We start from the raw sequence: 19628 nt of genomic DNA on the forward strand, positions 1-19628 counted from the left end.
TTTTTGTTGTTGTTATTGGTCACAAGGCAACATGCTTTTCTTTTTTGAACCATATATTTGTTTTAAAAAATGTGTTTTTATTGAGGAACTCAAGCTTTGAGGCAGGATGACTGAGACATCTTAGGCTTAATAACTACAAGAGACTCCCTCTGTGCGGCGTTACATCAGAGGAGAGGGGTTGCTTGGTAACTATCCTTCAGGTCAACTAACAAGCATGAGTGACCAGATAGCTCATCACTCTAATATACCTACCTATCAGGGAGGCCATAAAAAGAGATAATAAAAATGACATCAGGTCTTTGCAATATTCTGAGCTCAGTAGAAAAGTAGATAAGCTTTATTTTGCATTTTCAAACATGTGTCCTAAAATCAGGTGATCATTTTTCCTTAATATTTTTCCACAAACCTGTTGGGAGGTGCACATCCTATAATGCAGTTCAGACATTTCTGGTTCTATATATAGGTTTGGAACAGCTTTCTATCCGGCAGTGGGGAAGAAAAGGCACTTCTCTCCAAAAGCCATCCTTGATCTTAAGAGACCTAAGCCCCACATACGAGAGAGAAGAGGCAACTATAAGCCAAGATCACAGATTCTTGGCACAGAAGATGGACTCTTTCATCCAGGTGGAGCCAGAATTCAGCTTAATCCTAAACAAGGTTTATATATTATCCTCTAAAGCTAAGGATTTCCTTGCAAAGCTGAGCACAAACCAATTGTGCAGTTTGAATATACATCACAATGTAAAAGAACCACATTCCTTGCTGCTTCCCAATTGTCATTTTCTGCTTTTCTCTCTCTCTCTCTCTCTCCCCCTTTTTGCCTTTCTCTTTCTAACTTTCACACATTTAGCTATCAGGTAATTAATGTTTGTATGAACTAGGTGAATTCTATTTTTTAAAATAGTTTACCTTTTTGTTGGGAGAAGCAGATGGAGAATTATATATTTTTAGGGTTTTTTTTCTTTTTTTTAAGTAGTTTATTGTCAAATTAGTTTCCATATAACACCCAGTGCTCTTCCCCACAAGTGCCCTCCTCCATCACTACCACCTCTTTTCCCCCCTCCCCCTACAACCTTCAGTTCATTTTCAGTATTCTATAGTCTCTCAAGTTTTGCGTCCCTCTCTCTCCCCAACTCTCTTTCCCTCTCCCCCTCCCTCTGGTCCTCCATTAGGTTTCTCCTGTTCTCCTCTTAGACCTTGGAGTGCAAACATATGGTATCTGTCTTTCTCTGCCTGACTTATTTCGCTTAGCATGACACCCTTGAGGTCCATACACTTTGCTACAAATGGCCATATGTCATTCTTTCTCATTGCCATATAGTACTCCATTGTATATATATATATATACCACATCTTCTTGATCCACTTATCAGGTGATGGACACTTAGGCTCTTTCCATAATTTGGCTATTGTTGATAGTGCTGCTATGAACATTGGGGTACATGTGCCCCTATGCATCAGCACTTCTGTATCCCTTGGGTAAATCCCTAGCAGTGCTATTGCTGGGTCATAAGGGAGTTCTATTGATACTTTTTTGAGGAACCTCCACACTGTTTTCCAGAGCAGCTGCACCAGTTTACATTCCCACCAACAGTGTAGGAGGGTGCCCGCAGGAAACCATCAAAATCCTTGAGGAGAAAGTAGGAAACAACCTCCTTGACCTCAACCGCAGCAATTTCCTACTCAACACATTCCCAAAGGCAATAGTTTTTTTTTTTTTAAGTTACTAAAGTACTCAGTTTAAGAACAGAGAAGGCAAGAAACTGATTAATAAGATATGGGCCAGGACACGAGCAAAACTCTATGAAATAACCACTCACACAGTAACTTCGTACAATAGAAAGATGATGGGTTTTGGGTTCAACCAGAACTGGCTAGTAACGTGGATTCCTCTACTTATTAACTAGGTGACTTTGGGCATGTAATTCTTAGAACCTCAGCTCACTCCCCATTCCTTTCGTACCACCACTGCCTGCCAACAGCCTTGTGGGGGTTGAGGAGTCAAACTCCAACATGGATCTAGTATTCTTTTAGCTTTTCCCTAGAAGTAATAAAAACTGAAGAATAGCTCTGTCCCCTAAAAACAAGTGTATGCATTTCATATGAAAAATGTTATCTGGATTATCTCTGGGCTAACAATACAACTCAGAAACAAGCTGGTTCATGCCCACTGTGAAGAACTGTAGTGTTGCTTCATTATACATGACATTTCTCGGATAAACATTGGTTCGAAGTTCACAAAACAGTGCCTGCTCTTGAGGTGTTTTGTGTACTTCGGTTTTCTAGAGAATGCTCTGAAGCCATTCCTCTGAATATGAGTGATCTTACTGGCACCAAGCAAATGTCAAACTACACTGAGACATGCATACAAGGAGCGAGGGCCTGTAAGAGCATGTTTATCTCTTGCCAAACCTTCCCCCTTGCTTCGTAAAAGAGTACGGGTCTTTAAAATGCATGTGCTACAAATATAAGATCCCTCAAAAAAAATTTTTTTTTGAATGAGATACTAACTCTGACCAACTAGTCAATTCCTTGGAGCTCCTAGGCCAGCAGGGGAACAGTTAGGTGCCAGTGACAAGCACATATTCCCAGCCATGAAAATTAGGTGTTCTCCAGTAGAGCGAATCTAATGTTTCCATAAAACAGCAACCTAGAGCCTCCAGAGTTACAAAGGAAGAGGAGTTAAGAAGAAGGAAATTGAGGCAACAATTAACCAAGAAGGAGTGAGGTCAGTTCTTTTTTTTTTTTTAACGTTTTATTTATTTTTGATACAGAGAGAGACAAAGCATGAGAGGGAGGAGGGGCAGAGAGAGAAGGAGACACAGAACCAGAAACAGGCTCCAGGCTCTGAGCTAGCTGTCAGCACAGACAGAGCCTGACGTGGGGCTTGAACCCACGAACGTGAGATCTGACCTGAGCCGAAGTCGGAGGCTTAACCGACTGAGCCACCCAGGCGCCCCGAGTGAGGTCAGTTCTAATGAGTTCCCAGCCTAGAGTCTTCACTCCATCAATCCTCTCACTGTGTTTGAAGAATGTTTGTTCATTCGCCTCCCTGTGCCTCCCCATTTCCCTATTAGGGAGCCATTCATGCCCATTTGTACTCTACCCTGCTTTTGTTGTTGAAAATGTCAGATAACACTCCTGTGGCCTGGGATAGACAACCTTTGCTTGGATGTTTGTCTTATTTATTTCCCAAGATGAAAGGTAGCTTTTTAAGAAAGTGAAGCTTTGGAGAAACATTCCTTTTCAATGTAGATGATGTTGGATCGGTTATTGAATTCCGATGTGTCATACTCTTCATATGTGATGAGAAGGACTTAGAGATTTTTTAGAGACTTTAAAACCTGTTTGTTCATTACATAAAGAAGTCAAGGGATTAGAATACAGCTTTTGTGGTTTAGAATGGTGGTAGGCAGCCTTCAAAGATGGTCTTCAATAATCCCTGTCTCCTGGTAGTTATGCCCTTGAGTGCACACTGGACCTAGTAATTTGTTTCTAACAGAATAGAGCAAAAGTAGATAGGACGTCATGTCTGTGCTTAGGTCATGAAGATGGTGACTTCATCTTGTTGGACTTTATTGTCCTTTTTAGCTTGCATACTTTGATGAAGCAAGTTGTCGTGTTGGAGGGGACCATGTGGCAAGGAACTTAGAGTGGCCTCCAGCCTGGCAGCTAGCAAGGAACTGAGGCCCTTAGTCCCACAGCCCATGAGTGAACTTGACAACCAACTAGCCAACCAATGAGAGAACTAAATGAACTGTGACACCAATGAATGAGGGCCCTGTGGGAAACTAGACTGCAGTCTCACAGAGAGCATGCAGCAGAGGACCCGGTAAGACTCGCCCAGATTCCTGATCAAAGAAACTCTGAGGTTGTTTGTTTGAAAAGAGCAAGTTGTAGGGCAATTGTCCACAAAAGGAAGGCAATAAAGGTATCATTCTATTTCTAGTTCTAAAGACTAAAATACTGATAAACAACTCAACTGTGTGTGTTTGGCCTTTTTTAGTTTAAATATGTAAGTAGGGATACCAACCAGAACAATATGACTTTAAAAATTTTTAAACAAAATAACAATTACCTACAAAATTTATCAGTGATTTGAGTAGTGGGGTGATTAGTCATTTTATTTTCCTCTTTGTACTTTTATGTGTTTACTAAATTTTCTATAGCTAACAAACATAGCTTTATAATAGAAATTGGTAATGAAATAATATATCACTAAATGTTTAAGAGTCCGACTTCCAAACTGTAGTCAATATAAATCAAAGGAATGTGTTAAATAAAAGTCTTCACTGAATTAACTACCTTCTAAACATGGTTTGACAAAAGCAAAGGATTCTGACACATACTAAACATGTAAAAGATACATTTTCAGAGTAAGGTGAGAGCCAGAGTGAGCAAAAGAACATATGCATGAAAGTACCAACATAATTTGAAATATATTTAAGTGATAGATTCAGGATAAATGCCTAGGGCCACCTTGTAAAGCCCTAAAGACAAACTAAGTAAAAAATAAAGCAGGAAAATCTGAATGTACATTATTCCTTACATATCTTAATCAGATATTTTTTGTTTAGTTCACATTATATATGTCTCTACACCTGAAATTAATTTTTGAAAAACACTTGCCTTGAAAATACTACACCATAACATAGTCAATGGAAAGTTAAAATATTTAGTTACAGATATTTTCAATAAATTTAAACAAAAGGCAGAATATTAAAAAATTTAATTCAAGTAAGGCTTTTAGGTTACTTATCTGGCCGCCAGGAGAATCAGGGCTCTGGTAACTGAGTGATGAAGCAGCTTTACAGGGGAACATATTATGCATCTTGTAGTGGTTGGAGGGAAAAGGCATGTTAAATATTAGCTATCTCAAATCAGACCGTCATACTCAGCAAGCCAGTTTTAAAAGGTTGTTACTTTTTTTGGAACCAGATAATTTGATGAGACATGAAACAATGGAAAATTAGTCTAGTTATGGAACACAAGACATTTCCAATTATCTTAAGATAAAGTTTGCTGCTCTGAAGACTCCAGATATGGTATGGCTTCCTGAGAGAGGTCACGATCATGTCTTTATGAAAGTGTCTTTTAAAAAAATTTTTTATTTTTGAGAGATAGAAAGAGACAGTGCGAGCAGGGGCAGGTCAGAGAGAGAGGGAGACACAGAATCTGAAGCAGGCTCCAGGCTCTGAGCTGTCAGCACAGAGCCCGATGCAGGGCTCGAACCCCTGAACCGCAGGATCATGACCTGAGCCGAAGCTGGATGCTTAACCAACTGAGCCACCCAGGTGCCCCTGAAGGTGTCATCTTTAGAAAAGAAAGCGTAGGCCCTGACATAATGGTGATGTGTAGTGGGATGACTCTTGGTCTTAGTATGAAAATATTTACTCATTTTCTAGCTGTGTAAGCTTGGACAAACAACCACCCCTCTAGCTTCATTCAAATTATTCATTAAACTCCAATAATCCTTATCTCCTATTTCAGTGACCAGTTGAGAACCTCAGTAAGATATATATTTGTGTTAAGAGCTTTATAGATCAAAGTCGACATACAGATGTTAAGACTGAAAGAATCAATATGGGCATAATCAAGTATCTGAAGAAGCCAGTTTTCCCAGGAGAAATAACTTCAAATTAACCCATGATGAGATACTTTAAAATTTTTTAAGTTTATTTATATTTGAGAGAGGGAGAGAGAGAGAGAGAGAGAGAGAGAGAGAGAGAGAGAGAGAGAGAGAGAGAATGAATGAGAGAGTGAGAGCAAAAGAGAGGCAGAGAGTGAGAAATGGAGACAAAATCTGAAGCAGGCTCTCCAGGCTCTGAGCTCGATGTGGACCTCAAGCTCACGAGCTGTGAAATCATGACCTGAATTGAAGTCGGACACTTAACCCACTGAGCCACCCAGGTGCCCCCATGATGAGATAGTGGATAGTTTTCATCTGAAGACATTGCTTCAAGCCTATTCTATTTCCCTGAATTCACTGGTCTGTTCCCAAATAGGTATATTATGACTAAATTGTTGACCAGATTATGTTTCCACGACTTCTTATTTTTGAAACAAACTTTTCTTCACTAGTAATTAAAAACACAACCACATTATGTTTTTCTACTCTGGTTGGTCCTCCTTCTGAAAGGTCATCTTGCTCCTTCCAGAAAACTAGTCTTTGTGGCAAGCCATTTTTAATTGTTGCCTACATTCAGATCTAACAAGTATGTATCAACATACTACACTCCAGAGGCCTGAGACTTTTGCTTTCTTGAAAAGCAGCAACTACACGTACACAGACACAGACACAGACACACACACACACACACACACCAGCCTACTTGGGGCTTTAAAGCATGACCTATCTCAGCTGAAAGGCAGGATTGTCCACCCATTCCTCAAATCTAGGTGGTGACTATTAATTGCTTTCTCCATGCAGATTCTGCTATAAGCACAATAAAAATCAAGACATGGAAGAGCGAGGCTAATTTTTAACGAAATGCTGAGGCCACCAAAATTCACATTCTTGCAACCCTTAGACAATGCCCCAAGATAGGCCACTATTGGTCGTACATGTGCTCCTGCGTGCTGCTCTAGCCTCCTGCCACCCTGATCCAAACTCCACTCATGGTGTGCCTTCCTCCCAAGCTTTCTTCTGGGGATCCTAAAACCTGATTCTGAGGTAAAAACCCAGCTTCTGCCTTCTGTGTCCTTCCATTGCTGAAACTGTTTGCTCTTCTTGTTGAACTTGACCAGAAGGAGACCAGCTACAGATTAACCTTCTGTCCCCTCTGTTCCTACACTAGGTCATGTCCTGTAGGTCAGTATAACTATAAACCCATGGTCTCAGTTACTTCAAACATTCTTTGTTCAACTCCAAAACCTTAGCCTATAACCTTTTCCTTAACCCCCGGCAGGACACTGTATTTTCTAATTTGCTGAGAGAAATAAGCCAGGGCAGGGTAACTCCCTTCTTTTGTCCCATTTCAATCCCTCTTTCTTCACCTCAAAAAGGCATGTCCTTCCTCATGAGGCCAATTCCTCCAACATGATTATTTCTGGAGAAGACATGGGAAGTAAGGTGATAAGCAGGTGGTGGGCATAGTAAGACAGGTGACAGGTAACAAGGGGCCAGAACAATATGGTTTCTTTGGAAATATTGATGTGTTCCTCCCCTTCCCCTAACCCTGAATTTTGGATTCTCACTAAGCAGGGCTACAAACACATAAAACCACTAGCTAAGGGGTGCATCCTTGCTTGGGAACTATAGAACCTACTTCTACCCTGTGGAAAAGATGGTTGAGCAATGGCAGTGTAGAACAGTGATCTCTAAAGTAGGATGTATGCAAGATGACCACAGGGGATGTGGGGAAATAAGAATCTATTTAGAATTCCATTTAGTCTAAAAGGAAGAGAAGGAAACTAATCTTCATGAACATTTACTACAGAACAACAATGGTGCCTGCCTTCCAGCACCATCCACAGTGTCCTCTTATGATCTGAGGTGACCTGAGCACAGAGTGGGAGTCTCAATAGCTCCCAAACTCCTCAGTTTGCTTTCAGCATGTAGGGTAGACTGTGGTTTATCTAGGTCAAGCTGGGTGAATTTACAATTTTAGGTCTTGTAATGAAATAATCTCAAAAATGTGGCTTAAATGGGTCCCTGCAAAGAAACCCCATGAATTCAAGATGCTTACACAGGATGGTGGCAGAGACAACACTTCTAGAATAAGTCCTTCATCAGCTACATCATGAGTTTTGCTAGGGGGAGGTCTCAGATTTGACAAAAACTTGGCCAAAAAAAGTTAAGTCTTTTTCAAATACATATACCTACATTGATGTTGTTAAAGATAAATCTCACTCTAAGATTATATTGAGCCTTGCGAAATTAGCTAATGATAAAATACATGCAAAAGGTAACTTAGAAGAAACTAATATGCATATATTGGAAGCGTCTTCCCAAAACACTTTTACTGATAGAAATATGCCATCAGAGAGGGCTGGAGACCACTGGCAGAGAAGTTAGAGTATAAGGCCTTGGGAACGAAATAGCCTAGTCTTTGCTCTAGGGTAAAAGTTATACTTTAGTAACATTCTAAATCAATGGTTTGTTTTTATGTGAGGATAACTTCTGAAAACTTCTCAATCTCTATTTTATCTTATATCCTATGCAGTCTTTTAATTTCAAATAATGGAGTATAATAGATGTGTGGTAAAACAATACAAAATCCCTTTGAACACACTTGGCTTTGCATATAGTCTTTGCATATTAGAGGCAGAAGCAATTCTCTATTTTGTCATCCTTCATCCTAACATTTCCATAGACTCTAAAATTACATAAAATCCACCAAAGTTTTAGAATTCGGTAGGTTAAGTCAGATTTTCATCATATGAACTATTTCTTCCACAAACAAGTTACCCATGACTCTCTCTATTCTCTTTCCAGATTTTGATAAGCATCAAGTCAATCCCTAGCACGACTGAAGGGAACTTATTGAAGTACTTAAAGACAGAGTGTCCATCCTTGCCTTCTTTGTGGGACCCCCAAAGGTAAGTCACAGCCAAATGGCAGTGTCACCAGATACACAGGCAACAGCTTGGGCACTTGCACATGTCCTGTTGGTTATCTGATCACCCATTTGACAATGAAGCACATGAATGTCAAAGCATCTTGTCAAAAAAGCAGTAAATCATTGCAACTTATTACAGTTTCCCTGGTTGTAAATACTTAACGCATTTTACAAGGATCAAATAAAACGGGGGGGGGGGGGCGCGGGGGGGGGAAGCAACATTCTTTCCCAGTCTCTCCTCCATTTCATCTTCACAGGTCAGTTCCTGACAGTTGCAGGAATTGGCCTCCCGAGCCGTCCACCAGCAGTTCCCATAAAAGGAAGCAGATCTGGTATTTGGCCAGGCCCATCTAGTTCCACACTGACATCAGAGAGGATGCTCCATTATTTCAAAAGAAGGTAGCAGTACATGAGAACAAGCAGTTTTGATTTTTTAAGACAAAAAGCTACTCCATGGTTCCCTAGTGCTTAAGAACTGTGAATTAAACAGAGGCCATTTAGGTCAAAGGTCGCTCTAATGCCTTAGTGGCCTAACTTAGCAAACTAAAATTTAAGCCTGTAAATGCCTCAGTGGTAAAAATCAGAATAGCCTGGGTGGCTCAGTTGGTTAAGTATTTGGCTTTGGCTCAGGTCATGGCCTCACGTTTAGTGGGTTTGGACCCCGTGTTGGGCTCTGGGCTGACAGTTCAGAGTGTGGTGCCCCCTTTTGTCTCTCTCTCTCTGCCCCTCCCTCCACTGGTACTCTGTCTCTCTCAAAAATAAAACACCAAAAAAAATTTTACAAATCAGAATATCAAAGACAGTCAATTACAAATAGCCAACTAGGGCTTAAACTATAGTCAATCAACAATTTCCTTAACTTCCCTTCAATAATTATTCAATAATAGCCTTACTCTCCTTCCACTTCCTTGGTTTTGTTACTCTCTGTTTCTCCTGGGCTCCCGTCAGTAGAACGCTTCCAACCACTTCATTTGGTGCTGATTCCAATAGACTTTTGTGCAAATAAACTCCTATAATTTAAAAAAAATGTTTATTTCTGAGACTGGAGGCAAGATGGCGGAGAAGAAGGGAGTTCTGTAAACTTCGTCCACCCCATCTATCAAACCGAGGACATTACTCTTATCTGCAAGAGTGGAAGGAGAAAATACAGACTCCAGAAAGAAGACCTCAAAGATGCCTGAGTGAGTGAGTGCAAACTGGGGACATCAGAAAACAGGCCAGCCCAAGAAGGGCAGGGGAGGTGGGAGCCCCAGCCCAACACAGGGAAAGCACGTGGAGCCCCTGAGAGACAAAGGGAAGAGAAAGAGAAACTTAACATGCTCATAGTACTGCCTCTAGAGAAGAGATAAAGAACCTAACCCAGGAGGAGAGAAAAACTCTTACCCCATATATAACCACTGAGCTTGGGGAGAGAAACTTGGTAAATTCTTCCTTGGGCTCCCCGAGACCTACCTACACCAAACCTTGCTTATCCGCTATGGGGAGCTGCTGCCTTTTTGTATTTATTTTCTATTATTATTACTACTTCTTTTTTTTTTTAAGTTTTACTTTTTCTTTTTCCTTTCTCCCTCTTTTTTTTTCTTGCTATCCAGATATATTCTCCCTTATCTCATCCTATCTCTCCCCTCGATTGGTTATACACTTTTAGACTGTTCATTGTCCTCTGTTGTCTCTGCTCCCCTTTATTTTTTCTTCTCTTTCCCCTCCTTTCCTTTCCTTTTCTTCCTTTCCCCTTTTAGTCTGTTTGATTTGTCTGTGCATTTGCATGCTTCTGTTCCCTGTGTGTTTGTCTGTCTGTTTTCTTTTTCAGGGCTACCCCAAGAAACAAGCTAAGTATGCATGATGTAGAGTCCCAAATATCACTGAGTAGGGAAATAAAATAATCAAAGGCACAACAAAAGAAACTGAGAGACACCATTAAAAGAACACTTCCTGAAATGACAGGCCCTGGACAGTCAATAAGCCTCCTTTAACAGAGCAATTCTAACAGGTGCACAGTGCACAATGAGCTTTCAAAAACTGACAAGAGACAGAAAGCTAGCCAAAATGACAAAACGAAAGAACTCTCCCCTAAAGAAACTCTAGGAAGAAATCACAGATACAGAACTGCTCAAAACATAGTTAAGCAATATAACTGAACAAGAATTTAGAAAAATTGTCATAAAATTAGTCGCTGGGCTTGAAAAAAGCATTAGAGAAGCCACTGATACAATGAGTAGGGACTTTCAAAACAGCTATGATGAGTTTAAAAAGGCTATAAATGAGGTGAATAATAAAATGGAGGTGGCTACCTCACGGATTGAAGAGGCAGAGAGAAAAATATGTGAATTAGAAGACACAGTTACAGCAAAAGAAGGAGCTGAGACAAAAAAGAGAGAAATTGATCCAGGAGCAGGACAGGAGAATTCGAGACCTGAGTGATACAATCAAATGGAACAATAGCCATATCATAGGAATTCCTGAAGAAGAAGAAAGAGAAAAAGGTCCTGAAGGGATACTAGACCAAATTATAACTGAGAATTTCCCAAATCTGGAGAAAGAAATAGACATTCAAATTCAAGAGGCACAAAGAACCCTCTTAATATGTAACTTGAATCGACCTTCGGCACAACGTATCATAGTGAAACTAGCAAACATAAAGAGAGAATTCTGAAAGCAGCTAGAGATAAAAGGGTCCTAACATACAAAGGGAAACCTATCAGAGTGGTTACAGACCTATCTAATGAAACTTGGCAGGCCAGGAAGGAACGGCAGGAAATCTTCAATGTGATGAAGAGAAAAAATATGCAGCCAAGAATCCTTTATCCAGCAAACCTGTCATTCAAAATAGGAGAGGTAAAGGTGTTCCTGCATAAACAAACATAGTGAGAATTCATCACCACCAAACCAGCCCTACAAGAAGTCCTAAAAGGGATTCGATGAGGGAAATCTTGGAAAGAATACAAGGTACCAGAGGCACAACTACAAACATGAACTCTATGGAGAACACAATGACTCTAAACCCACATTTTCCAATAATAACACTGAATTTAAATGGACTGAATGCTCCAACCAAACGACACAGGGTAGCAGAATGGATAAAAAAACAAAATCCATCTATTTGCTGTCTACAAGAGACTCATTTTAGACCTGAAAACACCTTCAGGTTGAAAGTAAAGGGATGGAGAAATATCTATCATGCAACTGGAAGCCAAAAGAAAGCCAGAGTAGTTCTACTTATATCAGACAAACTGGACTTTAAAGGCAGTAACAAGAGATGAAGGACATTATATAATAATTACAGGGTCTCTCCATCAGGAAGAGCTAACAATTATAAACATCTATCCACTGAATTCGAAAGCACCCAAATACATAAAACAATTAATCACAGAAAGAAACAATCTTATTGATAAGAATGTGCTAATTGCAGGCGACTTCAATACTCCACTGACAGCAATGGTAGATCAACCAGACAGAAAATCACTAAAGAAACAATGGACCTGAACGACACATTGGAACAGATGGAATTGATAAGATATATTTAGAACTCTGCATCCTGAAGTTAGGAAATTCACCTTCTTCTCGAGTGCAAAAGGCACATTCTCCAAGATAGATCACATACTGGGGCATAAAGCAGCCCTCCATAAGTATAAATGAATAGAGATCACACTTTCAGATCACAATGCTATGGAACTTGAAATTAACCACAGGAAAAAGTCCGGAAAACCTCCAAAAATGTGGAGGTTAAAAACCACCCTACTAAAGAATGATTGGGCTAATCAGGCAATTAGAGATGAAATTAAAAAATATATGGAAACAAATGAAAACAAAAATACAACAATCCAAACTCTCTGGGACACAGCAAAGGCAGTCCTAAGAGGAAAGTATATTGCAATCCAGGCCTATTTCAACAAACTAGAACAAGCACAAATACAAAATCTAACAGCACACCTAAAGGAACTAGAAGGGAAGCAGCAAGAGCACCCCAAACCCAGCAGAAGAGAAGTAATAAAGATCAGGGCAGAAATGAACAATATAGAATCCAAAAAAACAGTTGAGCAGATCAATGAAACCAAGAGTTGGTTTTTTGAAGAAATAAACAAAACTGATAAACCTCTAGCCAGGCTCCTTAGAAAGAAAAGAGAGAACACCCAAATAGACAAAATGATGAAGGAAAATGGATCTATTACAACCAATCCCTTAGAAATACAAGCAATCCTTAGAGATTACTATGAAAAACTATATGCCAACAAACTGGACAATCTAGAAGAAATGGAAAAATTCCTAAACATACATGCACTACCAAAATTCAAACGAGAAGAGATAGAAAGTATGAAAAGACCGATAACCAATGAAGAAATTGAATCCATTATCAAAAATCTCCCATTATGGGAGGACTCTTCAAGAAGTCAGCCTTAGGCTCAAGGATTAGTTCCAGAGGAAACAAAGATCAGGCATCAAAGTCTGAAAAGCTCCCCATGAGGGCAACTGCTGATAACTAGGAGCTGTTCCTTAAGAATTCTCTTAAGTATTTAAAACCACTTATCTTTCTTCAAAAGCTTATTTAATTTCTAAAAAAAAAAAAAAAAAAAAAAAAGAGCAAAATCCCCAGGCTTTAACAGGGGTAGCATTCAAAAAGGCGGAGATAAAATCATTCCCTTAAATTTGTCTTTGAAGTAGAAATATGATCACACGCAAATCACTGAGGGAATAAGGACACTTTCCATTGCTTTCTCAGATGACACATTTATAATCAAATGCATGAACTGTAACACGTCATCTGTTAGGCGAGGATTACCCTTTTCCATCAAGGACTCCCACCGAGACCCAGGCTTGGAGAGAAAACCCACCACTATCACTGAAAAGTGGCACCTGATTTCTGTCAGTGGAGACTCCAGGCCCTCACTGCTGGCCTCGGTGACCAAGCCCACGCAGGGAAAACGTACTACTATCCGCTTGAGCCTCAACACCATTTGCTGAGATGAATGTACAGAGTGCTGGGCAGAGTCATAACCTGCCATGTCCCAATAACAAGCTGCCATTCTTCTAGTTATATTTGATGCCATTTTTGTATTTAGGGAAATTCGATCACTTGATTTTTAAATGTACACAGGCCAGAAGAATACCACTATGTGGCCTTAATAAAATCAGCACCCTGTCACATATCCCGGGTTTAATTCATGTGTGTTAGTGATTTGCTTGTTTATTAACTGCTTCCCCCTTGGAGAGAAGACGGCAGAGCCTGCAGCCTCAAGCCAACACAGGGGCTGGCACGCGTTGGTACTAAAAATATTTGTAGAATACTGAGTATCTGTTAATGTCATTTTTAGTACATATTTATTATACTGTGTCGCTGTGTTTTGATGGCCCCCAAACATAACCTTGTCACACTATCAGTAAAAATACATGAGACACACAGCCTTTATTCAAAACCAACGCTAGAAAAGGTTCCTTAAATGACCAGGTACTCCATATGTTCAAGTGAATAGGTTTTATTAAATGCATACTAATATCTTTCTATAGTATGTGAGTATACATAATAAATTAAAATGTATATATTTATTAAATATAGATATAATACCAGAACATGATTATTTCAGATGAGAAACCAAAATAAACCCATTTTTAAGTATCTTTTGGTCACTCCAAATTGATATTGCTCATAAAAAAATACACGGATTTTCCCTGGGGAAAAAAATTAATTCCATAGCAATGTAGTTAAGGGACATGTTTTATTTCATAGCTTTCTGCAAGCAAAATTGCTTTGATACAAAATGAGTTCAATGATACAGGTGCTACTGTCCACTCAAGCAAAAGAAAACCTCACATTTATATGAATGCACTTTATAATTATATTCTTACAGTATGATAGGTCTAATATCCAGGACGCCTCTGGCCTCATGTGAAGCGATGGCACAGAAATGCTGTAAGGTTCTTGAACGTCAGCGCACTGGCAAGTGCGGAAAGGGACTTCCTGTGAGTTCCGTCAGATCCTGCATAAGGAACTGTGTGTGCATGTGTTCGTCCGTCTGCCCTCCACCTTGTAGTTTACATTTTAATCGTCTCAAAATATATCTCCTATGTGTGTCTTTTGGCTTTTCAGTTTCTACAAAAGCAAGAGAATGTCATGAGGTATCCTTATCGTTAGCTGCGGCTGTCTGCGGCGGCTGCGGGGGCGGCGCGGACTTACCTGGAGGCCCAGTCACCGATCCTAGTGTGTGCTCCGCACGGTAACGGTGCGGACATGTTAGTACATGTTAGACTCTTTCCTGCTCCCCCTCACGTGTGATGTGGCTTTAACCCCCAGAATATCTGACAAGAAATTATACAGATAAAATAAAAAGACAAATACACAAATAAGGCCATCTGCCGAATTTTAAACTCGACTTCTTGCAATTATTTCACAATAATTTCTACATCATATGTTACATCTTTCAAACTTAAATAATAAACGCTCAAGGAAGGGCCGTGGTGGATCCAATTGCACTATCTCTTTGAGGACTTGTCCAATTTGCTGGCAGGCGATTTCCTCTGGGGTGTGGGGATTTTGGAAGGCTTGGCTGTGGATGGCCGAGAACCTGCTCGGGGCGTAGGCCTGTGCGTCTGGGGGACAGTCTCCACGTCTGAGCACACAGACTGAATTTCCGAAATGTCAAAGTCTGATGCATCACTGCCTCGGCGGCTGCTGGCCCTGCTGCCGGCTTTGCTGCCGGCTCTGCTCCCTGGTCGGCTGGGAGTCTTCTTGGGATCTGAGGAGAGGCGACAGAGTTGAACCACCCTCGTCCCCGGTCCCTCTGCAGCACATTCTTGAAACCTAAAGCCACCTTTAATCTCCACACTTTTTCTTGTCACCTTGTAGGCACGCAGCAGGCACCTGTGGATTCGTGGCCTTTCTCCATCCCACTAGGGTGGGCAGCCTCACTCTAAGTTGATTTAATACAGAAAAAGCTAGGTTTACAGACAGAAGGTAGGTTTGGGCTTAGACAGGATTCCATTTCCTACAAACAGATATAAGGAATATACCTAGGATTTAAGATTATGTTTTCCAAAGTGTGTACCTAGGGATGTGTGCACGGCAGACATGGAGCAGAAGTTTTGCCTGAGGATATGGAATTTGAAGCACAAAGAAATTTAAAAGATAAGACTTGAAACTTTAAAGAACCTTCGTGCGTGCTGAGCCCAGAACCCCAGGGACCAGGTTCACTATTCTGTGAAGAAACAGGACTAGCACGGGGGTAAGGCCCAGTCCGGGTGGGTTTCTCCAATCACCCACCCAACCTGCCCGAGCCCTGGCAACGTGTGAGCGGGCAGAAGAGCCACCTGCTTCCAGCGTGAAGGGGTCGGATACTGCTCTAGTTCTTCTAATGCTCTCTTCCTACGGTACTCCCCAAAAGGGATTTTCTTGTTATTTATCCCCTACCTTTGTTGGAGGACGGGGCTACGTGTCACTTTGAAAGAACACAGCATTGTCAATTCCTTAGTTCATCCGCCATGAGGAAGAACAGGGACTTTCACCTTCAGATCATACCGCAAAAGCCCCGGGAAGAGCCACACCACACTTACCAGCAAACTGTGTTCGGACTCTGGCGGCTGCGGTGGTGATCAAGCCACTGTCGTCCCCAGAGTGGAAGCCTTTCCCTGATAAATATCCTGGAAGTCGAAGCTTGCTTCCTTGTATTGGTGTTCCCTGTATTTAATCAGTGAGAGGACATTTCAAGAAATCACTCCTGCTCCACGATTTTCCACTGATATGACTACAGTTCAGTAGAAGCCCCTACACTGGGCCTCCTCAGGAGAGGGAGTGGGAGAGGCTTTTCGATTAGACGTGGCATGGGGTCCTCCCCACTCGCTTCTCCCCACCGTCTTCTTATTCTCTCCCTGAGGTTAAAAGGAACTCATGTGGAAGAGAAAACACAGAAATAGAGCTCCCCGAAGGACAGCAAGGCAAAGGGCAAATTAAACTGTGAGCACATTAGTATCTTTCGGGTTGTCAGTGAACATTACAGAGTCAGCAGAGTCTTGCCAGAAAGATGCGAGTGCACGGTACAGAGAGAGAAGGGAGTCTGAAAAGCTGTGCCTCAATATTCCAGTGCCTCCAATGCTTTTAGGGAACCAGCCAGAAATAAACTGACACAACAATAAACAAGTAAATGATGCCTAAACAGTCTTCATTTAAACAAACTTAACTGCAAAAAAAAAGTAGTGACATTTTATAACTTGGTACCATGTCACTTCACCTACTTCCATTTCCTCCTATGGTCTTTCCGCAGGAGACACGTGGACAATGCTTAGGGAGAATTCTCTAAAAATTCTTACAGGAATTGACAGAGAATGCCCAAAGCAATCACAACTGTGAGATTTTATTTTAAGTCTAGAATCACTGCATTTTTTTTTTCCAGATCACTACAACATTCTGAAAATTTTCCCGAAGTTAAAAAAATAAGCAGATCTCCCAAGAAGTATAAGGGATGTCACTTGCCTCAAGAACTCACAGGGAGTTGGTCAGAGGAAATGAGCCTGTACAAATTATGTGGGCATTTTTAAAGTAAGATAATTTTTTTCTCTAAAAAGAGAGTGAGCAAACATGAGGAGGGAGGAGGGGCTGAGGAAGAGAGAATCTTAAGCAGGCTCCATGCTTAGTGCAGAGTCCAATGCGGGGCTTGATCCCAAGATCCTGGAATCATGACCTGAGCTGAAATCAAGAGTCAGATGCTCAACCAATTGAGCCACCCAGGCGCCCCATTGTGCATTTTTAAAAAAATTAGTTTTTCTCTTATTAGTTGTAAATGTTTAATGAAGCGTATGTAAGACCTTTTAATGTATCAGAGTTGCAATTTAATATAAATGTAATATTCAAAATTCATTTACATATGTATTTTATACATACATTTAAGGACAGAATTTATATGTGATTTGCATACATATAAAACCTAACTTTCCAGGGCTCCTGGGTGACTCGGTTGAGCATTGGACTCCTGGTTTTGGCTCAGGTCATGATCTCACAGTTCATGAATTTGAGCCCGTTTTGGGCTCCATGTTGACAGTGCAGAGATTCTCTTGGGATTCTCTCTCTCCTCTCTCTGCCCCTCTGCCACTCGCTCTCTCACATTCTCTCAAAATAAACATTAAAAAAAACAAACCCTTAACTTTTCAAAATACTTTCACCCATGTAAGGATAATTAAACCTTACACTCACCTAATCACAGCTTTTTGACAAATGTGAAAGATGAGGGCCCGAGGAGGGCAGGGATCTACCCAAGATCTGACAACTCTGATCTAGTTAAATCCCTAAGTTTAAAAGAATATCAACAATCCGTCAAAGAGTGAGGACCTTCAAATTATCGAGCAAACCACTCAACGTGGTAGAATCCATGGTCATGTAAAAGCCAAATCATTCTTCTCGGAATGCCTTGACAGCTCTTATTTTATTGTCACCAACCCTCGCTAGTGCTCTTACAGACTCCTCCAGAGAGGGATACTGTAGTTGTTTTCTCTCTTCAGCTGTTTTGTCTAATGAGGCTATTTGAAATGAAACATAGTTTTATAATAGTTAAAAGAACATACTTAAACTTTATTCTGGGGGAATCTCTAGTTTAAAAAAAATCGGAGCATAGCAGCATAGCCCTAAATATATAAAACATACATGTTGCTTGAGGCTGCTTGACCTGTTCTCAGTTTGTTACACGAGAGTCATCTTAAGTGACAGGGTGGGAATGAGGGGTCAGGGAATGAGGCAGAATTGAAAAATGGGTTGTTTCTGCCTCAATTCTACCATTACCAGTAATGATATTTTCATCATTTCCATCTGAGTCATGAGAGTAAGGAGATTTTTCTCTGCTTACCTATTATTGATGTGAGGATTAAATAATAGATTAGAGAGTATTTTGAAAAGCATGCAGGGCTTTTCACAGGTACCATATCACTGCTATAAAAGGGTCCTGGCCTTCATTTCAAGCAAAGTTATTTAGGGACATCACGCCAATTATTGTACTTCTCATCAAGTATGTGATCATTTGATACCTGTGCGGGTGTTATTTTACAGAGAACTTTCTTTCAAATATAGTTGGTTGGTTTTCACTGGAATGTAAATGATCTGTGAGCCAATTTGGCCAATTTTACATGACCGAAATATCTTATCCCCATAAATCACGCCATATGAAAAGGCCGAAGCGTGCTTAAATAATAACCATTAAAATCTAATAAAGACACACACCTTTTGAAAACGCCAGATAACTTCTTGCATACCTAAGCTTCCCGCCTCCGTAACTAAAAGGCTTAAGTCCTATCGACCCAGTGTTCTTGAGCAGAAATAAATGTAGCATACATTCAGAAGGACCTTGTTTACAGTGAACATTCAGTAAATATTCTTTGCAATAAATATTCTCCTGCAAATGACTTTGCCTCTCACTCTCACCTGAAGGGGGATTGTTGCATTTCTTGTCCAAATTACATCTAGGAGCACAAGTACACCAGGAGCTTTAGAAGAAACTCAAGTCTAATACAATCTCCTGTATTTCCCTCTCCCAAGAGAGGAAAGACACTCTCATGTCCTCCCAGGAATGCTGAGCTGTTTTTGTATTTCACAGATGTCTGTGAAAAGCCGTGGTATTATCTAAAGTCCATGGGTTAAGGGAGAGGTACAGCGATGTTAGTGCGTGACGGGGTCAGTTAAGGAAGACCGTTAGACTAGAATCTGGGCCTTACGGTACCTCTGCAGACGGCACGGGGAAGTCTGAGCACTCTGCTGGTTTACAAGGAGTTGACGTTTTGCTGTTTGTCAACCATGGTTTACCGTAATTGCGTGTTAAAGGATGGAGAATCTGTGTGAACAATGGCAAATCAGATGTGAAGGACAGCACACAGAAACAAGCCACAGAGAGAGGTGACAAAGAGGGACGTTTCACCGTAAGAGTGATAATGATTAAAAATAAGTGGAAAGACTGGACGGCAAGTCATATGCACCAAAATAAATAAATAAATAAATAAATAAATAAATAAAGCTTCATTTAAAACGGAAAACCAATCTGAAAGGTAACCAAAGCCCCTAAATAGATAGTCTCCATATGGGCCACAAGGTCAAAGCATATA

General features: G+C 40.6%; 1 protein-coding gene across 7 annotated transcripts in view; it reads right to left on the minus strand.

Moving 5' to 3' along the window:
* Positions 1–14016: 14016 nt before the first annotated feature.
* Positions 14017–19628, minus strand: part of DST (dystonin) — a 489005-nt gene continuing 483393 nt past the window's right edge. For 4 of the 7 annotated variants that reach the window (XM_029945269.1, XM_029945267.1, XM_029945266.1 and 1 more), the window contains 3 exons: positions 19250–19360; positions 16104–16227; positions 14017–15289 (listed from right to left, as the gene is read on the minus strand). In XM_029945269.1, the coding sequence (XP_029801129.1) occupies positions 15027–15289; positions 16104–16227; positions 19250–19360 (498 nt within the window). In that variant the 3' untranslated portion in view covers positions 14017–15026. The remainder of the gene's footprint in view (positions 15290–16103; positions 16228–19249; positions 19361–19628) is intronic. The other 3 variants (XM_029945272.1, XM_029945268.1, XM_029945271.1) reach the window with 1 other exon arrangement.

The sequence above is a fragment of the Suricata suricatta genome, chromosome 7 (assembly GCF_006229205.1).
Source record: "Suricata suricatta isolate VVHF042 chromosome 7, meerkat_22Aug2017_6uvM2_HiC, whole genome shotgun sequence".
NCBI lineage: Eukaryota > Metazoa > Chordata > Mammalia > Carnivora > Herpestidae > Suricata > Suricata suricatta.